The 23429-nt window shown below is 48.4% G+C and overlaps 1 protein-coding gene across 1 annotated transcript in view; it reads left to right on the top strand.

The window, feature by feature from the left end:
• ACOXL (acyl-CoA oxidase like) overlaps positions 1–23429 on the top strand; it is a 307274-nt gene that overhangs the window by 246029 nt on the left and 37816 nt on the right. Inside the window, 1 exon segment of the mRNA XM_024743961.1 lies at positions 11689–11776. Within this exon segment, the coding sequence (XP_024599729.1) occupies positions 11689–11776 (88 nt within the window).

Raw genomic sequence — 23429 nt, 5'->3', positions numbered from 1 at the left:
GGCCGCCCCATTTTCTGTGTCGGGTGGCTCTCGGAAGGAGCGTCCTTGAGCTGAGTCCTGCATGGTGACCGGCAGAGCACGCCCTTTCACACCATCCCCCAGCAAGGGGAGCAGGACCTTGGAGGCGAGGCATGTGATGTGAGCGAGTGACTGTCAGGTTCAGGCTGAGCATCGAGACATAGGCATCCCAGTTCCCGGGCTGGAGAGGCTGGCCAGAGGGTGACTGTGGCGGTGATGGCGGGTCCTCACTGCAGGGAGCCCTGTGCGCCCTGAGTGCGGGGTTGAGAACCTTCCAGCTTCCCTGCAAGTGATGGGGGTCATGGCTGAAGGTGAAGTCAAGAATGCCGCTGGGGCTCCCGTTTGTGGCTGGGGAAGATAGGATGCCATTCGTGGGCATGGAAGCGCAGAGCCCTACGGAGTCCAAATTGCAGTGGGTTCTGTGCTCTCCCTCTCAATCTGTTGTTCCCCGAGTTCACTCTAGACCCCCATGGGGTGAGTTTTCTGTGTGCTGTACCCCTTGCCTTTCCCTCACCGCCCCAAGAAGGCCTCCTCCAGCTGTCTTGTGTGCCAAGCATACAAGACTCTGCTGCTGCAGAGATTCAGGAAACAAAGATCTTGAGGGCTAATTTCTTTCACATATTAAATGTACGTTATTCTGCCTTATGTCAGCTTTAAGCAGTCACTAAGGGCAGTCAGGCCCCATAAGTTAGTCTTCAGCTAAATGCGAAGATCGTGTTATTGAAACAAGATCTTTCTAGCTGACGGTACTCCAAATGCATGCTTTGGTGCCTGTTAAATCTATTTATGGTTTCCTGATTCCCACCCCCACCCCTACCTCTATCCCTCCATCCACCGGAACATTCGAAGGAACTTGTAAAATGAGGACACTGTTCAGAAAGGAAAATGGCATCCAGCATTTGCTTGTTTACATATCTGTTGTTGAAAACGATCAAGATCGATTTCAGAAGCATGGATTCAAATGTACGCTTACATGACCAAAGAGGTTGTATCATCCAACAATTGTTTTCTCTTCTGAAAGGCTAAGTAATAAAAAGCAGACTCTTCATTTGACATGAAAAGGGAAAAGGAGGAGAAATTGGGAAGTAATGTATTCAATTGTAGGAGCCTTTTGCCAAGACCTTATTGATTTCATGTTTTGACAATTTCAGTCAAGCTTTAGTGGCGAAAAGATTGAGAAACAGGTCAGATCAAACATGTGTGTCCCCCCCTGCCCATCCCCACTCCTGGATCTTCTATGTGCCTGACAAAAATAGTCAGGTCTTGGCTAGGAAAGGGCTCTGTCTTTGGGGTCTGTTCATATTGCCAGGCCCCAGACCAGAGCCTGGAGGACAGTGCAGGTGAGAGAAGAGAGAAGAGTCTGCAGAGACCCTGGCAATCCTCCCAAAACCTGCAGACGCTGTAGCTGCCATGCAGTGAGAAGGCTGACCTGGAGCCCCACACACCTTGCTGTGTATACTCCTCTCTACTGAATTTCCTCTCGCTATTTCTATGCCCTCTGAATCCAATTGCATTCCACCCCTTCCCCTGGAATCGACCTCGACTCCCAGCGTCTGTGAGCGAGGGTCCTTCATGTGCTCATTGGCCCTGACCACTGGGCTGGGTGCCAGGCAGGTCGCAGTCCTGCCCTGGTCAGAGCAGCGTGGCAAGGGCTCCGATGGATGGATATGCCCACTTGGCAGGAGGGAGACCAGAGCGGGGAACCTGGGGGAGGGGGAGCTGTCGGTGGGGGAGGTGGAGAGAAGGGGATGTGCACATCTCTGAAGCAGCGGAGGGAGTGCTCTGAGACTGGACAGTTCAGGGTGGAGGGGAGCCTTTGAATGCACGCGTATGGAGAACCTGCTCCCAGCACCGTAGGGGAGGATGCTTTCTCTGCTGCTGTGGCCCAGGCTGTCTGCGGGGGAGCCCTCTGTGTGAACAGCGAGGGCCGAGGGAAGGGGGCCAGGTCTGTGCTCACACAGCTTTGTTGGCAGCTGGGGACAAGGCACGCCCTGGCAGACAAGATACATCTGTGTTCCAGATCTAGGGACAGTTACTGGACTTGCCTGGGACTCACCCTAAAACCAGAATGTCTTCACCATCCACGGCCAGCGCTGCGGAGCATGTGGGTGTGTTGGGGAGGTCCCCAATGCTGGGCACCTTCACACTATCATAGCAGCCATCGTTCTCATGGTGTGTTTGTGTGGGAATCCCAGCCTTGCAGCCAGGTGACTCATCTCCCCACACAAGGGCTCTTCCACCCCCTCAGCCCTGCAATGCTGCCACCTGCCACCTTCTGAGGGAAGGGGGGATTCTGGTGCAGTGAGCCTAGTGCAGAGCTGGGGCCCAGCAAGGGTCTCGGGGTGGGGTGGGGTGCTAGAGCCAAGGGCCCTGGGTTCAAACTCTGACCCAGTCTCTGAGATGAGCATGAACCTCATGGCCGGCCCCTCCCCTCAGGTCCCCAAAGCCAGGACACAGCCCTCTCTGGGGCATCTTGAGAACATTTACTTCTCCTCATAGGAAACAAGCTGGAACAGTGGACATAAGGGTGCCCTCCAGTGTCCTTTTTCATATATATATATATATATATATATATATATATATATATATATACACACACACATATAATATATATATACACACACACACATACATATACTTTGTGCATATAGTAGGATGTTGGCTGAGATTTATTTAACTGGCTCTCCTGGAATTGTAGCTCAGGTTCAAAGCTTAGGGTAAAGGTATCAAGAATCCCATATTCCCAGTTCAGGAAGCCACCAGTGAGCTGACAGCTGGTGGACCCAACCACCCTGCTTTCTTTGAGAAGTTAGTGGGAGACAAACCAGCACCTTCCCATTGGTGCAGGAAGAGGGCGGCAGAACTGGGGAGAGGGCAGAGTTCAGGGAGAGAGGCTGCAGGTGGCGGGAAGGGGGTCCTCTGCTCAAAGCCACCCAGAGGGAACCAAGCTTAATCTGGAAACAAACCTGAAGAGAAAAGGGAGAAATAACATGGTGGGCAAACACATAAGGAAAGAGGGATAGAGGGGACAGGAGAAAAGACAGCTCAAACGACACAGGAAAAAAAGACAGAAATGCAGACACAGAAATATGATAGGAGAGAAAAAAATAGAAAAACAAAACCCCAGAAAAAATACAGGGCTTTCCTGGTGGCGCAGTGGTTGGGAGTCAGCCTGCTGATGCAGGGAACATGGGTTCGTGCCCCGGTCCGGGAAGATCCCACATGCCGCGGAGCGGCTGGGCCCGTGAGCCATGGCCGCTGAGCCTGCACGTCCGGAGCCTGTGCTCCGCAACGGGAGAGGCCACAACAGTGAGAGGCCCGTGTACCGCAGAAAAAAAAGAAAAAATACAGAAATGCAGAAAACTCCAGAAACATTAAAAATATAGACAAGGGAAAAGTGGTGAAGTAAGGTTACCAAAAAAGAGAGAAAGGAGTCATTTTGGGAGAGAAATACAGAAAGATGAAAAAAAGATAGATATTAAAAAATACTGGAAGGCAGAAAAATATATATGGACCACACACCCACCCCACCCCACACACACAAAAACAAGACAGAAAGTCAAACAGGAAGAGAGGCCGGAAGGTGGAGGTGTGGGCTGAGTAGGTGAGGACTGGCCTTGTGGGGATGGCGGCGGAAGCCTCGTGCTCTGGCCACGCCAAGGGTGCCGTCAGAGGGAGATGCAGACCGGACCCAGGGAGACCCCAGCCTCCCCAGCCAGGGCTGAGTGGGAAGCACACGGGCTACAGAGGGATCTACAGCAAAACAGAGGTGAGGCCAGGTGAGCATGTGCTGGAGGCGGGGTAGGTCAGGCGAAGCAAGGCCACAGGCTCTACCTACTACAGAGAAGGAAAAGAAGGAGAAGAAAAAGACTCTGCAGCCTGGATGATTTGGGGTGCACCATTTCCATTACTCTACGAGGTGATCATCTGCTGGGCAGGTACAGGGTTTACTCTCTCCTGGACAAGGGCTCACAAGTCTAGGGGCTGGGCTGCTGAGGGCAGTGGGAGCAGCTCTCCTGAGGGAGAAAAGTGGAAAGTGAGGGAAAAATCATTGTTTGACCTACTTTACTTCATATAACTTGTTTAAGTAACTGCATATTGTTTTGTTCTCCATATTGGATGGGCATAATTTAAGACACGTGGTACCTGAAGTGAGCCGTAGAATCTGATATCCAAGCTCGGCGAACGTGTATGGTTATTGGTCAGGACTGGACTCTTTCTTCCACCTGATTCCACCCTCTATCCACAGTAAGGTTAAAAGGGAGAGGGTAGATTCAAGAGTGGGCACCGAAAACAAATTCAAAGGACATAGCAAATGGATTTGGGGCTGAGTACCAAGGGAGGAGTGCTTTAAATGCTGCCAAAACAGGAGCCTAGGGGCTCCAGTCAAGATGGCGGAGTAGACAGATGTGGAACTCACCTCTGCCCACAAATACATCAAAAATAAATCTGCAAATGGAGCAATTCTCACAGAACACCTGCTGAACACTAGCAGGAGACCTCAAACATCTGAAAGGACAAGAAAGATCTCCACATGGCTGGGTAGGATTGGTTAATAAAAGACATGAACTAATTAAAAAAAAAAAAAAAAAGACGGAAGCCCAAAGAATGCAGAAGACAGGCACGGTGAGTCCACGGCTAAAGCTGGGCCCCTTGCTCTTGCTATCTACCCCTCTGCCCTCCTGTTGTGAGTTGAATTGTGTAGCACCCCCACTCCAAAAGATATGTTCAGTCCTAACCCCCAGTATCTATAAAAGGGACCTTATTTGGAAAAAGGGTCTTTGCAGACATAACCAAGTTAAAATGAGGTCGTAGTGAAGTAGGGTAGGCCTTACTCCAATATGACTGGTGTCCTTACAGGAAAAGGAGAGACCTAGAGACACACACAGAGGAGAATGGTTTGTGAAAATGGAGGCAGATATTAGATATTCAAGTCATTGGTCCACAAGCCAAGGAATGCAAAGGTTGCTGGCAACCACCAGAAGCTAGGAGAGGCAAGGAAGGCTTCTCCCCTAGAGCCTTTGTGGGGAGCATGGCCCTGCCCATACCTAGATTTTGGACTTCCAGCCTCTCGAACTGTCAGAGAATAAGTGTCTGTTGTTTTAAGTCATCAAGATGGTGGTGATTTGTCACAGCACCTCTAGGGAACTAATACAGCTCCTTAGTGTGGCTTTTAACTGTTCTTACACCCACAAGGTGGCTGAGTTCCAAGCAGGAAACTAGAAAAAGGACAAAGAGAAGAAGGCACATGCCAGCTCAGGCTCTCTTTTATCAGGAAAACAGTTTTCACAGAAGCACCACCCAGTAAACCTCTGCCTACTTTCATTGGCCGTGGGGGTCCCATGTCTAAGCCTGGTTGCAAAGGAGTCTGGGAAGGTGAGCATTTAAAAAATGTCAGCTTTTTACTTTATGTATATATAAATATAATTATAAACATATATATTGTAAAATAAAATATATGATTTTTATATATTAAAATTCACCAATTTCAAGTGTTTTATCAATGAGCTTTGACGAATGCATATGGTCCTATAATCACCACCACAATAGAACATTTCCATCACCCCAAAAACATTTCTTTGTGCCCCTTTTCGTCTCTTCCCTTCCCCTGACTCTGACTCCTGGAAAACACTGATTTTTCTTTTGCTGTAAGTTTGCCTTTTTTATAATATAATATAAATGGAATAGCATAGTGCATAGTCTCTTATATCTGGCTTCTGTCACGTAACAAAATGCTTTTGAGATCCATCCAAGTCGTTGGGTGTCCCTTTTTAATGTAGGGTACTGTTCCTTGGTACAGATGCCCTACAATTTGTTTATCCATTAACCAGTTGGTGGATATGTGGATTGATTCCAGTTTTGCTAGTATGAACAAAGCTTCTATGAACATTCTCGTGCCAGTCTTTGTATGGACATACGTTTTTATTTATCTTTTGTAAATATCTAGGAGTGGAATGGCTGGGTTCATAGTAGGTATATGTTTAACTCTATAAGAAACCACCAAGCTGCCTTCCAAAGCGGCTGAACCACTTGCATTCCCAACAGCAATAACTTCTAGTTGCCCTGCATCCTCAGTATTTAACATAGCCTGTCTTACTCATTTTAGCCATTCTAGTGGGTGTAGAGTGGTATTTCATTGTGGTCTTGATTTGCATTTCTCAAATCTTTTTCATGTGTTTATTTGCCATTCGTTTGTATTGTTTGGTGAAGTGTCTGTTCAAATTTCTCACCTGTTTAACTGGATTTTGTTTTCTTACTATTGAATTGTAAGTTGTCTTTATAAATTCTGTATGGAAGCCCTTTATTATATATGTGATTCACAAATATTTTCTCTTAATCCATTACCCATGGTTTCATTTTCTTAAGAGTGTCAGAAAGAGCAGAATTTTTATTTTGGTGAAATTCAACCTTTTTGTGTCATGTATCACAAAATCTTCAGCTAACCCAACATCACTAGAATTTTCTCACATAGTTTCTTCCAGAAGTTTTGTAGATTTATCTCTTACATTTAGGTTCATGATCCACTTGGAGTTAACTTTTGTATGTGGTGTGAAGTAAGGGTGAGATTCATTTGTTTGTTTGTTTTTGCATGTGGCTATTCAGTTGTTCTAGCACCATTTGGTGAAAAGACTGTTTTTTCCCCAGTTACCTTGGTGACTTCGCTGAAAATCAGTTGACCATGCATGTGTGGCTCTATTTCTGGACTCTCTACTTTTTTCCATTCATCTACATTTCATTCTTATCCCAATACCATACTGTTGTGTCTACTGTCGCATTATAGTAAGTGTTGAAATCAGTTATTGAATCGTCCACCTTTTTTTTTTTCCTCAAAATTGTTTTGACTATTCTAAGTCCTCTGTATTTCCATATGTTTTACAATCAGCTTCTCAATTTCTACAAAAATATCTGCTGGGATTTTTTTTTTTTGCGGTACGCGGGCCTCTCACTGTTGTGGCCTCTCCCGTTGCGGAGCACAGGCTCTGGACGCGCAGGCTCAGCAGCCATGGCCCACGGGCCCAGCCGCTCCGCGGCATGTGGGGTCTTCCCGGACCGGGGCACGAACCCATGTCCCCTGCATCGGCAGGCGGACTCTCAACCACTGCGCCACCAGAGAAGCCCTCTGCTGGGATTTTGATTGGCATTGTGTTGAATCTGTAGATCAAGGTGAGAAGAAATGATGTCTTAGCAATATGGAGTTCTCTGACCCACAAGCACCGTATATCTCTCCCTTTATTTAGGTGCTCCTTTTAAATTTCCTTCTGCAACATTTTTTTCAGTTTTCATGTACAGATATTGCAAGTACTTTGTAAAAGGTGTCCGTAAATATGTCATATGTTTGATGTTACTGCAACAGCATTGAAATTTCAAGTTCCCATCGTTCATTTCTAGAATACAGAAATACAATTGACTTTTGTATGTCAGAGTCTTGTATCTCGTGATTTTGCTTAATTGGCTTATTAGTCCTGGTAGCTTTATTATATATTCCTTAGGATTTTCTACATAAAACATCATGTCTTTTTGTATGAAGACTGTCTTACTTACTCATTTCCAAATTCTAGGCCTTTAATTTCTTTTTCTTGCTTTATTGCTGTGGCCAGGACCCCCAGTACAATGTTGAATAGAAGTGGAGGTAATGGACAGCCTCATCTTCTTCCTGATCTTAGGGGGAAAGCACTCAGTCTTTGACTATTAAATATGACGTTAGCTGAGGCTTTTTTGTAGATCCTCTGTAGGGAGTTAAGTGTTTTTAACTGGGTATATTGCTACCCAAAGCTATTTGGGGTGTTTCTAGGAAAGAAAAAGGGGGAATGGATATGGGCATCCACCAAAGATAAGGCAGCAGGGGTTCCTTTATGAGTTCAGCTCTGTCTTAGCTGTATGATGACTTATTAAGGAAACAAGCATTTATTTCCCTTAGAGACTTTAAGTGTGGGGTGTGGTTCACACCAAACCTGACCAGGTGTGACAATACATCTTTATAAACTGTGTATTTGGGAAGGACAGGTGTTGGCCAGGGAACTAACTCCCCATGAGTCCATTGGGAGGCAGTGTACCCTGTGATTAGGAATGTGGGCTCAGAAAGCTGGGTACCCGGTCCAAACCCAGCTCTGCAGCCTTGGGCAAGTTCCTCAACCTTTCTGTGTCACAGTTTTCCACCTGCAAAATGAAGATAATAAAAGGTATCATTAATGCTTACCTGCAGGGCTTCTGAAAGCTAAATGAACAAATGCACATAAGGGGCTTAAAACAGTGTCTGTTACCTGGTGCGTTTTAAGAAGGGTTTGTTTTGCATAAGGCTAATTTACACACAAGTTTTCAGGAGCAGCTCTACCACTTGAAGTAAACAACAACCATGTCATTTTTAAAATCCTTTCTCCAAAAACCTCATGTTCAGATTTTGTAACGTTGCAGGGCTAGATATTTGATTTCTGTTTTTTACAATGTTTTTGTGCATTGCAAAGGCAATTGTCAGCGGGGTTACAATTGCGGGCAGTGACACTCTGTAGTTAGCACCAAGTCTACACTTGGAGGCTGAACCAGAGTTTGATCTTCTGGTCTGCTCGCTTTGACCAGTTGATCATGGAATGGAGTGTGCCCCACACACCTCTCAAAGGCCACCCTGCCTAGGCATGTGGACCACTGTGCAGCCCTCAGCTGGCTTCAGCCTATTACTTCCTGCCAATCAACTAACTCAAGGGACCAGAGGCTTCCCAGTCGGTTGCTTTCCTGGGCATCTGCCCTCGTAAAGTTGCCTTCCTATCGACACATTCCAAGTCCTGGGTCCTGTCCGGTGGGGGGTGAATCGTGCCAGGCTTTCTATCTGGGAAGTGGCCAGTGCCAGGGGCCACTTGCCAGCAAGGATGAGGTTATACTGAGCCTTCTCGAGTGGGTCCTGCAGTAGTACAGTGATGTTGACATGTAAGGAAAAGCACCCAGGAGCTGGTTGGCAGGCCTGCAAGGGGCCTTTCCCCTTAACTTGAACTTGCTTTTTACTTCTGCCTCATCCTGTTGGAGGGGTTAAGCCACAGCCAGTTTTGCAAAAGTCCCTCTGCAAGCTTTTCCCATGTGATGTCCCTTGTTCAAGCAGGGTTCCACGTGGTCCGGCCAGTTTTCTGTCCCTGCTTTTCTCTTGATCAGTCCCGTGAAAACTTACTTTACACGTTGACTTAAAAAAAATCTAAAAGTGTCCGCAATTCTACCTGGACACCTCCACATTATAGTTGATCCTTCCTCTCTCCTTCCCATGCAGTGGTGGAGGGCAGCTGATCCATGTTTAAGGGGGCCTGTCCACTGGGCTTCAGCATGGATTTCTGGGCATTTTCCTCTGCAGCGTGATGGGAGAGTTTCAGGACCATGAGTGTGTTTGGCCAGCTGTTGTTTTCGCCTCTGCCGGAGATGTTCTGTGGGCTGTTCCTTTGAGAATTGCCTATCTCCACTGTGTCTTTTCAGTTGTAATTGTGACACCAATGCAGGGAGCAAGACAGACATTATCCTCTCCCTCCACTGTCATGAGATGCCTCAGTTTTAGGTGGGGACCCCGAGGCGCATGTGACATGGTCCTCTGAGCTGTGCCTGCCGCCCCAGGTAATCATGCTAAATTATACATGGGTAGAGGCTTTCTGTGCTGCCAGTTTTTCCACTGGAGCACAAAGCTCTCTGTTACAGGAGGATTTTTACAAAGGAGTCCGTCCTCCAGGCCCTGGAAGAACTGGGGAGCTGGGGAAGGCAGGTCACCTTCCAACCAGAGGACTCAGGGTATGAGTTGGAAGCAAATGGGAAGCAGATACAGACAGCCTAACTTTCTACTTGAGTGTTATTTCTTTGAGCAGAGAGAATTGCTGAACGTTTAAATACCAAGCCGTTCAGTTTGCTTCGAGGGGGAGGGTGCTGTCCCCCACCCTAGGCAGGGAGGCCTTTGAGAGGTGTATGGGGCACATTCCATCCCATGATCAAGTGGTCAAAGCCAGCAGACCAAAAGATCAAACTCTGGTTCAGCCTCCAAGTGTAGACTCGGCGCTAACTGCAGAGTGCCACTGCCCTTCTCCATGGGGGAAAACAAAGGCAAGAAGAAACAAAAAAAGTCAGAGTGCCAAATTTCACACTCTGCTCTGGTCAGATAAGAATCTGCCTTCCCGAAATGACTGTGACTGCCACCTTTGTGATTCAGCACCTTTTTCTCTTTTCTGTGTATTTTCTTCTTTCTTATTTTATTCCAGTTATATTTCTTCACTTCCCTCTGATTAAAAAAACAAAATAAAGCAAACAACTTCCTTCATTAGAGTCACTGAAAGACCATCTTACCCAGAGTAGAGCTGAAAAAAGCTACTCGTTAGGTGAATAAATGACATAAATGTCCTGTGAGTCTAATTTCCACCTTGATGCTCGTTCCCCACACGTGTCAAATACGGCCACTACCAAATGCCAATGCTGCAGATGTGACAGGCATTCAAGAAACAATTTGATGAGAATTTGTAAGATCTACTCTCTTAGCAACTTTCAAATATACAAGCGGTTATATTTTTAACTATAGTCCCTGGGCTTTCATCACAAGAAAAAAAAATGTTTGTAACTATGGTGAACAGATGTGAACTAGACTTATGGTGGCGATCGTTTTGCAATATACACAAATATTGAATCATTATGTTGTACACCTGAAACTGACATATTGCTATTGTCAGTTATATCTAAATTTAAAAAAAAAACATTTTTAATGGCTCAGAAGTGAAATAATTTGTCCTAACCACAAAGGTGGATAGTAATGGGCTATAGTTTCAACTTTTCTCTCTCAAGCCCCAAAGTCCATGGTCTTTCAATTACAAGATTCCTCTAAGAATCTGTACCTACATTTCTATAATGAAAATCAAAAGGAATGTTGTTACGGACTGCACGACTGTGTCCCCGCCCCCAAATTCATGTTTTGAAGCCCTCATTCCCAATGTGATGGCATTTGGAGATGGGGCCTTTGAGAGGTCATTAGGGTTAGATTAGGTCATGAGGGTGGGAACTTCATGATGGGCTGAGTTTCCTTATAAAAAGAGAAAGAGACCACTCTCGCTCTGCCATGTGAAAATAGAAAAAAGGCAGCCTTCTGCAAGCCAGGAAGAGTCTCACCAGAACCTGACCGTGCTGGCACCCTGATACTGGACTTCCAGCCTCCAGAACTGTCAGGAAATGAATTTCAAGCAAAAGCGTTTAAGCAGAATTTTAAGAAAAAAGAAAAAGAGAAGAAGACAAAAGAAGAGAAAAAAGAAATAAGGAGGGTAGGTTCTGTTGCACATTAGATTTAAGTAGTTCGTTCTGGTATTTAGAGTTCTCCAGGCATGGAGTGACCTGATTAAAAACCGTCTCACGTTCTGTGTCCCTCGCCTTTGAATGTTTCTTCGATGCCTGTCAGAGCTCAAGAATTGGCAACTGGTGGTGGCCATGCTTGGTATGTGTGAGGAATTAATAGAAGCACGTAAACTGGACTCACAGTATGTTTATGGCATTTCTCCATCTAACGAATAGCTTTTGGGGGTGACAGGGGCCAGCCTACAGTAGGTCTTGCATGCAACATACCCCCGCTTACTGGCTGTGCTGAAATGTGCATTGTCCGCCATCTGCCTTGCTAGGAAGTTCGATTCTCTCAGAATTTCATCAGCGGTGATTTTTCTGCTGTCAGTTTGGCAGGTGACGACCGAGAACGAGGACTTTTCCAGTGCCTGGAACTCATGTCTTCACCACGTCACCTGCCTGTCTCTGGCACACATTCACAGAGGTCAGTGGGCTCTTGTCAAATATTTGGGATTGAGTGACTTCCAGGTTATCTGGGACTCCGACTCTGCAGAGAAAGGACAGTCCCCACTCTGGTCTGAGCCCTTGTGTTGAATTTAGGGTCCCCAAATAACGCCCCACGTGCTAGGAACACTGACCAAATGACACCCACAAAACCTAATGTTAAACTCGCCAGGAGCCAGCCGGCTAAATGTTGGCCCCTCAGCAGGGGCTTTCTGCCCAACGGTGACTGTCATTCCCAAATAAACAAACGGGACGGGGGTGGGTAAAGTGAGGGTGTTTTAATGGGATCACTGTCTGAAGAAGTTCAAGTACCGAAACTACTCAAACCTAACCCCCAAATTAGCAAGGACTAGTACCACCTTTTAAAGCTATGGGTTCTCAACCAGAGGGGATCGCGCCCTCCAGGGGACGTTTGGTGACAGAGACATTTTTGGTTGTTGCATTTGAGCAGGGGTTATTGGTGGGTAGGGGCCGGGGCCACCACACCAGACAGCACCCTCCCCCTCGAAGCAAAGAGCAATCCAGTCCAAAGCGTCAGCGTGCTGAGGGTGAGGAAGTGTGAATGTTCATTTTGGCCTCAAAACACCAAAATCACGTAAAGTAAGATGAAACATTGAAAACAGAGTGAGATCCGTGAAGATATGGCAAATTATTCTTGAAATTATTGTTTAACCTCAAGAGACATTTGTTTGTTCATCCCTATGCCCTTCTCCATGGGGGGAAAGTGTGATAAGAGGAAGGAGCTCTCTGCGTTTATGCTGTGTGGAGTTTTCCATCACACCAGGGGCACTGCCGGCTCCCAGAAGGCAGGACTAGGTTTTGGTCACCACCTCAGCTCCGGGGTCAGGCTGCTGGTCCTTTCGCATCCCTGGGCACTGTCTCAGGGCTGGAATTCCTTGGTGGGCTCTGCTAAGAGTCAAGACATCAATCCAGGACTGCCTGCCTCCTGCCCAGCCCCCAAGCTGGGCAGCAGGCAGCTCAGGAGGAGCAAAGTGCCGCGTTATTAATGGTTGTGGGGGTGCCCAGGACCCTCGCTCAGAGCCGACAAGAGCTGGATTGGAGTGAGTAGTTTCGGTATAGACGGAGCCAGGCCTCTCCCCTCCCTCTGAGTGCGGTCCAGTGCTTGGGACCCTGGTGAGCCTCATGGCATAGGGCTCAAGAGTAAGGACCGGAATGAGGATGCTCAGGTGAGGTGCACGTGCTCAGGTGAACTTTCCAAGAGCACAGGCTCTTCACGGGGTCCGGGAGGCCGCCAGGAGCACCACCCCCAGGGCCAGCCTCTAAACACAGTGACCACACCCTGTGATAACGATGGCCTCGCAGACACCCCAGACTCTGATTCCCACCTTCTGCTCCGTGGGGCAGAGGAAGGAGGAAGAAGCAGAGGGTCCGAGAAGGTAAAGGAAAGGGCAAAACGTTCCCTCCCCTGTGGGTCAGTAAGGTACAGGATTGGGTTCCTTGGTTTGCAGATTCAGGAGTTTTAATCTGCCTGTACACCCACCATATATGAGGCTCCGGGGAATTGACACTCCTTAATCAAACTCAGAAGGGACAGATACAGAAACCAGAATGCCAGTTCATGCATCACAAACCCAAACCCCACTGCTGAGTCCCCGCGCGTGCTCCATCCTCTCTGTGGGGACATCTCCACGTGGGATTCGGTTATCATCAGAAGATGCCGAGACTGGACCATCTGGACAGCTCTTTGGGGCGAGGGAGTGGGATTGAGCTCCATGCTGACCTACCTGCCGTGGATTCTGGAGCCCATGGGGGCTTGCTTCCTGGACTGGCTTGGTGCTCTCAGCACCTACCTCACCCCTAGGAAATTTAGGTAAACCACCCCTCTTCTGTCAGTGGGTTATTTTTCCAGATTTGTTGATCAGGCTGAAACTTACCTGGGATATGAAATAATGCTCAAGACACCCTTACGGAAGGCGAGTGTGTCCCAGGTCTTCTCCTCCACTTTGTGTACCTTTATGGCTCAGTTCTCCAGGGTGCTGTGGCCCCAGCACCTGGGTTCCTCCCTCTGGGATCCCGTGTACTCACCAGATCTTGCCCTTCCTGGGACACAAGGATGAACCCTGTGGACTCCAGGTCTCACCTTCATTGACAAAATGTAGATAATGTGATATTTACCTCGGGTAGGGGCATTGAGAAGATACTTGAATGCCCTTACCTTAGCACCTGACCCACGGTTAGTGTTCAATAAAACTTTTTTTCTTACTGTTAATTACTAATCTACAAACACCTTAGTTCCCATAACCAAAGTGGAACATTTAGATCCTTTTTCTTAAGAGGAAGAAACAAAGAAAGATTAAACGGGTTAGGTTCCGATGTATGAAGTCTTAACACCAGGAAGAAATGTCAAGGATTTGATGTTGCCACAGCACCAAAGAAATCCAGATTAATTCTGAATCTTTTATTGGTTAATAACCATGGTAAGCAAGAAAGATGATTTTTAGGAAATTGGCCTCCAGTTCCACGACAGATGAAGAGGATCTGGCCGTAGAAAGTCAGAGAAGAAAAATCATAAGAATAACAAGAAAAATAATAGGATTCAATGACAGCATCTAGAAATCCTAGGAATGTTTTGAAATAGAGAAATCCATCCATAATGAGGAGGTCTGTAAGGATACAGAATGGGTTCTAATGATAGGAATGCCCTGAACACACTACCCAGGAAACATTTAGTCAGCCTGTCATTACGTTCAAATAGAACGCACCCCCACCCCCCGACCCCGCCCCTGCCCCGGGAAGAGGTCTCCAGGGGCCGGGAGAGGAGGTAGAAGGAGCCCATCTGTCTTCTTTGACTGGACCCAGATGTTGCCTTTGGAGACTTTTGAAGGAATCACACAAAGCGGGAAGGGAAGGATCAGGCTGCGAAAGCACAGACCTGAGCGTCACCCCAGATGAAACTGAGCTCCACATCTACCATTTTCATAAGGAACAAACGGAAAGAAAGCCGTCTGGTATCAGTTCCCATTTGTCACCTGAAGACTCAGGAAAACCGTGCTGGAAATAAAAATGTTAAGCAGTCTCTAGTGGTTTCTAAAGTGGGATGTAACCATTACGATGATAAATGATTCCTTTTCTCTGATACACATTTTTATCTTGCCCTAGAAATAGCAGTGCTGAAGCACGGTGCTGTCTGAACCCCTAAGGGTGTACCAATTCCTAAACCAAAAAAGAGACACGAAGCACTTTTATTAAATAAATTACGTCCGGCATTCTCCGGCTCTATGCAGAATCATCTCTTCGCTTTCTTTCTCAGAGCTTGTGAGTAGCCCTCATTATGCTTCAAGAAGTCCCTTTTCTGGTTCTTAATAAAGTGACTGAGAGTTTAGAATGTTTGCATTAAGCGCAGGTTGTAGCTATAATTAGAATATATAAGTAGTGTGGATTTCTGCCAATTGGAGGATCAATTTCAGACCCGTCTCAAGGATGTATTTGCTTCCAAACAAGACGTCCTTTGTTAATAAAAATGTGATCACGTGCGTTATTAAAGCGTCATTTCTGCATTTTATCCGTGAGAACTTTTTCCAGTATTCACGGGATCAGCATTTTCCTCCCCATTGTTAATGTGGCTCTTCTTTATGCAAATTACATTCACCTTGATTTAGCTTTAGCTTTGGCGTTCATCTTCCAGGAAATTACGGGAATACACTTATCACCTCCTTGAATGCACGTTGCTTTATATGCAAGCGTAGAAAAATAAAATGCCACAACTTCATCCCAAAGTCCATCGTGAGTTTAAGAACTTGTCATCCCCTTACACTTAACTACAGAAGTCCCTCCAAACCCTGAGCCCTCCCAGCTTGAAGGGCAAACATGACCTCTGGGGTGGAACTAAAAGTCAAAAGTCAGCACATCTTGTTCTTTGGATAACGGTTTCTGCCATATTCTGCTGTGACCGCTGGAGATGGAGGTCTGGCAGGTGGGGGAGCAGGGTGAGTACCACAGGTGCTCCCTTGGCTGTGACAGCCTGTGTGCCTTCCTCTCCCATCAGTATCCTCTGCTGGGCCCAGGAGTTTGAGAGCAGCCCCAGCAAGCCCTGAGGGCTCCCTCTGATGGAGGGAGGAGCTGGGGTACCCCTGCCCCGCTGCTGACCTTCCTCTTTGTCTGGCACTTATTAAACATGTGGGTGGTGGAAGCAGGCGAGGGGATCTGGAGAGCCGAGGGTGGGCAGGTACGATTTGCTGCTAGATCCCAACAGACCAGCATCTTGGAGGCTCTGACAATGGAGAAGAGAAGGACCGTTTCTGGCCTCATTTTCTCTGTCCTTCTCACATAGGGGGACACGTCTCAGACCCATTGTTCCTGAGAGCAAAGGGGGCAACTGGGAGTTGATGGGTCCATGTCAGAGGGTGCGGTGGCTGGGAGAGGCCCCCGTGGATGTCCTACACACTCTGTGGGACTCTCTGGGTCCCTAAGGCCAGAGTCTGGGACAACAGAGAGGCTCCCTCTGGGAACCCAGGAGGTGGCAACACATGGGGAGAAGAGAACATGAGAACCAGCACAATATTAGGAGGGAGAGAGGAAGCGAGTGGAGGCACCTGGGTGGAGACTGTTTGGAGTAGGGGCTGCCCTGCTCACATACATGACGGCTCTTAAAGAGAAGAATTTGTTTAGCTGAACCTGAGCATTGGAGCCCGGAAACCCTGCACAGAGCGTGCAGCTTTGCCACATCGGATTTAAATTTTGTGCCTCATCAAATAGACACAGGAAGAGAGAAAGTTCTAAAATGCCAACGCCCAACTTTGGACCACATTCCGAGCCTTCCCCATCCCGGGAGAGCAGGCGTGAGGGAGCGTGGCTCCCGGGCTCCAGTGAGGGGAGGAAGATCTCTTCTGCGGCATCACGCAGGCTGCTCCCTTCATCATAACGCGGGGTTTCCTCCCCTGAAGCCCCAGGCCACGTAGGTGCACTTGAGGTCTGTGTCAGCCAGACCTGAAGACCCCAAAAGTGCTGCCTCCTCAAGAAGCGCTGTCACACGACCCTCGCCAGAGCCCCCGGGGACTCTGCTCAGCCCAGCCCCTGGGAGTGTGTCGACTAGGAGGTCCCGAGAGAGCTCCGACAACTCACTCTTCTTTGCTGGAGGTGACAACTTATGAGATAGTTTTATGACAGATGACCTTGAAGATTCTGTCGCACTCGGAAGAGGGAGACGAGGAAAAACCTGGGTCAGACTCCTGGAGGATATTTGTTTTGCGGAGGCCCGTGAGGGACAGAATTTAGCTGCAGTACTTGTACCCAGACCCTAATAAATGTCACTTACCTTCCGGGCCCCGGGATATTGGCTGACTGGACTGATGGCCTCTGTCTCCGCCTATTCGGTGCTTCCTCTGAGCCAGGGCCGTGCTGAGCGCCTGGACCCTGTCACTTCTTCAATCTCTACAACAACCTCACACAGCCCTTGAGGAAACTCAGCTCAGGGGTGAACAGTCACCTCGGATCACACAGATCTAAGTTGTGGAGCCGGGACTCCGCCCCGGGGCTGGCTGACCCCAAGGCTTTTTAGCATCAGATTTTGAGAAAAGTCCTCCCACCCTCAACTCCCCAAAGGCTTTCCTTCCTGCAGATGAACTCCGAAGAATGGGCATTCTAGTGTTCTTGAACTTTCGGGGGCGGGGGTTTCTTTGTATTTTATTGAACACATACGTTCCTGGGTTAAAGTTGGCCTGTGCTGCTTTTCACTCTTCTCACCGCCTTTGTCTCTGAATCATGCTTCTTATCTTTTCTATCTCACAGGCTTTGTGTGAGATTAATGAGAACTCATTAATGCCCCACCAGGGCAATGAGGGAGGGACCACCATCTACCCAGTTTCCTTCCGAGGAAGCTGAGGCACAAAGAGGTTACATAAGTTGCCCAGGGCCACACAGCAGAAGGGGGATTCAAATCCAGCAGACTGCTGCCATCTGCCCACTTGGTGGGGCTCATAAGTGCTTGTTGGACCTGAATCTGGTAGCTGAGCATTGCTAAATAGGCAAGAAAAATAAACCGTCCTCGCCTTTAAAAAAAAAAAAAAAAAAGAGTTTTTTTTTCTTTTTTGCTCCTTTGTACACTGTGTGATCGAAAAATGTACCTTATATGATGAATTGCAAAGACCTGAGCTATAGTCCACACTGACTTTCCAGCTCCTGGTACCTAAGTATTTTCAAAATAAGGCTAATCAGTGTTCAAGTTGGCAGGTGAAATTAACCCAAAAGGTGAAAAAGCAAAAATGTTCACCGCATAACTCTCTATATTGTGAGATTTCTGCTAGGAATACGATTAAGAATAAGACCTTCTAAGCTGTGAATGAAAACTAGAAGCATAGGAAATCTTGTTTTATCATAGCAATTCTAGGTATGATTTTCTATATTAAAAAAATGATCCCATATTCCCTATTCTAAAGTTGAACATATTTGCAATAAACATAAACTTGCATTTAGGTTTTAAAGGACAACATGTTCTAATCTCACAAAACATTTAGCAAATAACCTTTGAGTTCACATGAGCCACCCACACAAAACCCAAAATGAGCTACAGAGAAAACATAGAAAAAGCAACTGTCTGTTGACAACCAGATTTTCTTTCAGTTCTTTGAGTTTTCTGTCTATAAATAATCTGTATGTTTCAAATGTGACCATTTTCTTTCAAGGTGTCTCCTGGCCTGTTCTCACTTAAGTATGCTTGAAAAACAAGAATTCACTGTGTAAATCATGGACACGATTGAGTTTCTGGAGGGGAGAGCTTTAAAATACATGCTTTTTAGAGACCCAAAGTGTCAAAATGAAGCATTAAGATGATGTGTTCCTTCTTCAGTGCATCTTTATCTTTTATGAAATCTGGAGTTTGATAAATCACCAGAGACAAAAGCATCATTTTTAACCTAGATCCCAAATGTCACGTGGAAAAATAGTGCTGTGTCTCCTCTTCATGAATTTACCTTTCTCTTTGTTTATGAATTATGGGAATTTGTTTGCAGAGAAAACATAATGCTCTGTTAACTTGAACATGATGGCTTTTACTCAGAAACGTGAGAACTGAAAAGAAAAAAAAGAGCATTCAATCCTTTGAGATATAATCATTAAACAAGTTTTGATACATGCTCAAAGTGGCATAAAATGCCGCTTTACATGGGGAAAGGATCACCAGGTAACTAAAAGTGAGGTTTTCATCAGTACTTCATCAGTATTTCACCTCCCCTAACTGACTCAGGACCCCTGATCTGGTCCATCAAAGTGCATGTTGAATCCTCAACGGGGAAATTTTATGTAACATCAGTGTAAATAGAGATGGATGAAGCTATCTATTGGGATTCTTTTTCCTAAAAAATTACTCAGAAATTCTCTCTTAATTGGCAGCTTAGAAAATAAAATACATTCCTACAGATTTCTGTAATTATAGGTGAAAATGGTTCTGTGTCCAAGAGGGCAGCCAAAAGGACTTATAGTCCAGATGGCATCAAACCTCTTCTTCCTGAGATCTGGAGGATAAAAGTGCAGAAACCAAGCGTAAGTTAGCCAAGAAGACATAACATGGCAGAGAAAATGGCTTTTTCAAATGTTCAAAATAGCTATTTTTAAATATGTAATACAGTTTCTTGATGCAATTCCTTGCCTTGTGCATATGTTATAGTCCTTAAGTCCTGAGAAGTTTAAGACAGAGTAAATTGTATGCAAACCCGTTCCAGGCCATGGACACACGGTTGAGTTTTTCCGATCATTGTTACAAAGGTTTTTGCAACGACAGACTAAGGAGGCACTCAGATTCCATCCTAAGCACCAGAGTTGCGTCCAGCCGCAGCTGCACGGGACCAGCTGCAGCTGCGAGCAGTTGACCTTGGTTTGCTCTGGTCTTCCCTCTTGCAAGGAACATGCAAACCGTGTTGGTCCTAAGGAATGGGATTAAGGCAGTGCCTTGGACTCTGGGACCAAAATGGCAGGATGTCCTGGGGAAGTTGAGACTTGCTCTGCCTCTCAAACTCCGATTCCCCATGAAGAACAAATCTCGCCGGCCCCAGCCGAGTCCAGCGTCTACTCAGCTGTCCTTCAGAAACAACACTGTTGGAGAACACTGTTCGTTCACGCCTTTATCCACCCATCCTCAGCCAACAAGTTCTGCTGAAGGCCTGCTGTGTGCCAGGAGGTGTGTGAAGTGCTGGGGATAGAATATCCAGTAAGAAAGGCCCCTGTTCTCAAGGAGCTGGGATGAGAGTTACCCCAGACCTGGTGCACTGGGAGAACATGGGAGAGACGTCGTCCAGTGTGTGGGGTTCATGTGGCTCCCCACAAAGTCCTAGGTGAGGCGATCAGTGTTTGAGGCCTTGATATTTTTAGATATACTTAAAAAAAATTTATTTACTTTTGGCTGCACTGGGTCTTCATTGCTGCGTGTGGGCTTTCTCTACTTGTGGCGAGCGTGGGCTACTCTTGGTCGCGGTGCTCAGGCTTCTCATTGCGGTGACTTCTCCTGTTGCAAAGCATGGGCTCTAGGTGCGCGGGCTTCAGTAGTTGTAGCACTTGGGCTCAGTAGTTGTGGCGCACGGGCTTAGTTGCTCCGCGGCATGTGGGATCTTCCCGGACCAGGGCTCGAACCCATGTCCCCTGCATTGGCAGGTGGATTCTTAACCACTGCACCACCAGGGAAGCCCCAAGACCTTGATTTTTGATGGATGGGCAAGATTTACCTTTAGTACGTAGGTGGCAAGCGTATCACAAGCAGAAGGAAGGGCAAAATGGGAGGCATGAAATGCACGGGTGACTTGGGAAAGCACTTGTGGTGTGGTGCGTCCAGGATGCAGGGCAAACGTAGAGGGTGGGAGTCGGGGTCCCGCAGGGTCCGTGTGGGCCACGTGTGAGAGCTTTCACTGTCCACCTCCACAGTCAGTGGGGGTCTGGGAGAGATTCAGAGCAGGGGGAGGCATGGCCTGCTTGGGGCATTAGGGAGAGGCCTCTATCTGTGGTGTGGAGGGGAATCGTGACCAAGGAGGCTGGGCGAGGCTGTCCAGGAGGAATCTGGGCAGAAACGAACTCAGAAGCGATGGCGGCAGGACTGGGGCCGAGGGTGGGGTTCCGGAGATGGTACAGGGAAGGAATCTACGGGACCTTGAGAGTGATCGGACGTGAAGGGTGAGGTAGGAGGGAACACAGAGGCTGACGAGGGAGGGGTTGGCCCTCGCACCGGGAGACCGGACGGGATGAGATTGCACTTGGACCTGGGGCACGAGTGCGGCCTGGAGCATGTAAGTGAGACGCTGAGACAGGGGAAGGGCAGAGAGGCCTGGGAGCCACAGAGACACCCCAGTCCTGAGCAGAAGCATCATGTTAAATTGAGAGGAGAACCCCTCTACGTGGAACATCGGAGTGGGTGCCAGGCCCTGGGCAATGGCTCACGGCTGTCCTGTCCATGACCCTCCTGGAGTCCACAGCTCTTGGTTTTCCAAACTCCATCAACTCCTGCACTCTTGGTGGATCAGTGGCAGGGAGGGGTGTGACCTCCAGCCGAGCGTCACTGTCAGACTTGTCCTTCCCGGCGGTTGCGAGGGATCTGCCAGTGATTGGGACGCTCCCACGGGGAAGGCTGTCTGCCAGGGAGAAGATTGGGTGATATGGCCACCACCGATGGCTGCCTCTCGCTCTGCCTCCTGGTCTGGACCAACCCCAGGAAGCATTCCTTGGTCAAGGTGAGACAGGGACCACATCGAATAAGCGAGAGTACACCCCATGCATCTGAGGGCGGGCAGCTTCCCGCGTACGGGAAGACTGTGGGTTCCAGAGACAGGAGTCCAGCTGAGCTAGGCCCTCACGGCTTCCCAAGTGAATGGCCATGCTTGCTCTGGGCTGAAAGGACTCTTTCCAGAGAATCCGTGATGAGTGAGCTCCCTCTCGTGACTTCAAGCCTGACCCGAGCCAAAGACCACAGATGGATCTCCTTTGCAACCAGCTTCATGGGAAAGAACCCAGGGAAGGAAGATCAAAGGGGCGTGTGATGCTGCAGGCATGGGGAGAGGGATACAGCCTCCCTCCCGAGGTCCAGACACTGCAGGCAGGGCTCGGCCCCTCACACGGCTGCCCCCTCCTCACAGGAACTGCCCACATCTAGAACTTGGCCGCCGTTTATCCGCGTCTCGTTCCCACATCTCAGACTAGGTCCAGGCTTCCCAGACGTCAGTGAGACCTTGTTACTGTTCCCATCCCAGGGCCTGGCCAAACTGGCCTTTTACCTGCCTCTAGCAGTGCAGGCTCTGCTGGTCCATGCTCTCCCCCTGTGTGGGCAGAGTTCTTACAGTTTTCAAAGGAGTGGACAGAAGTGTAGTTTATTTGCTTACAAAGTTGGCAGTGCCTCCTACTTGGAGACTTTGGGCTAGGAGTAGGAGAAGGAATAAGATGTGAACACCACACCCTCATGCAAGTGGATGCTGCCGAGCCTGGGAGGGGTACCAGTAGTTGGCAGATATCGCAGGACTCCAAGGTGGCTTCACAGAGGGTCCCTTGGTGCTGGGTCTTGAAGTGTGAATAGGATCCCAAAGTTGGAAGTGTGGCAGTGCATTCCAGGAGGAGGCTACGGTGTGGGCAAAGATGAAGGTGATAAAGCGAAAAGCTTGTCCAGGGGATGCCAATGCCCCTCTTCCACCAGAAGGGAGGCTTTTGGGGGAGAGGCCAGGAAGAGTATTGAGACGACGAGCCTGGAAGAGTGGGCTGGCGAGGGCTGGGTGCGCTGAGTGCTGCACTGCAGAGCTTGGCCTTTGCCGGGTAGACAGTAGGACGCCAGTGGAGGGGTGGGCTGGAGAGGGACCCTCTGACCCAGGCTCCCTTGAGGGGAATTTTCCTGGCCCAGGGGCCATGCTGCATTGGAGACAGAGGCCCATGATGGGGGGATGGGTGGGGAGCGGAGCCCAAAACCAGTGAGTGTGGCCAGCAAGTGAGAGGATAGATCTGCAGTGAGATGCTGGCAGGTGGGGTTGCACTGGAGGAGCAGAGGGCCCCGTCTCCATCCTTTGGAAGTGCTGAGGTCCCAGGACTCAGGCAGAAAGTGCACTGAGGCTTAGTTACAGGGAACTGGAGCCTGTGTGCCTGGGGAAGAGGCACCTCAGAGCACCTGTCATGCTCGTGGTCACAGAGGAGGGGAGTGTGGTATATGCCCCACGTGCCCTGCCTGCTCTCTGGAACGGGTCCCGTGAGCTGAGGGAGGAACAGGCAAGCGCTGCAGGGCCAGCAACAAGGACAGAGCAGGTAGGTGGGAGGATGGGAGTGTGGAGGGAGAGGGGAGCCAGGACCCTTTCCTGGCACAGAGGCTCTCAAGGGTCGGCTCCACGCCCTTTCAGCCCATCTCAATGGGCAGGAGGCCGGAACTTCTACACCTGTTGGCTGCCAAGAAGTTAAAAGCCCCTGTTCCCGCTCTGTGCTGATTCTGAACAGAGAGCTGGAGTTCTTTCTGCAAAGACGCAGCCCTCTCTCTCTCTTTCAACATTTCCCTGTTATGTTGTGAAGAAGAGGTGGGAGGGGGACTTCAGAAGCCTGGAGTGACAGATAGTTCGGCAAAGGGTGTCGTGAGCATGGCTGTCACTCGCAGGTGAGAGGGGACCGCTGAGGGACAGCCACGGCAGTCTTCCACCTTGTGCATGGGCATCAGGGGAGCCTGGCCCTTG

Source organism: Neophocaena asiaeorientalis, unplaced genomic scaffold, assembly GCF_003031525.2.
Source record: "Neophocaena asiaeorientalis asiaeorientalis breed wild unplaced genomic scaffold, Neophocaena_asiaeorientalis_V1.1 scaffold114, whole genome shotgun sequence".
Taxonomy (NCBI): domain Eukaryota; kingdom Metazoa; phylum Chordata; class Mammalia; order Artiodactyla; family Phocoenidae; genus Neophocaena; species Neophocaena asiaeorientalis.
Note: the sequence above shows the minus strand (reverse complement) of the source record. Positions and strands in the feature narration are given on the sequence as shown.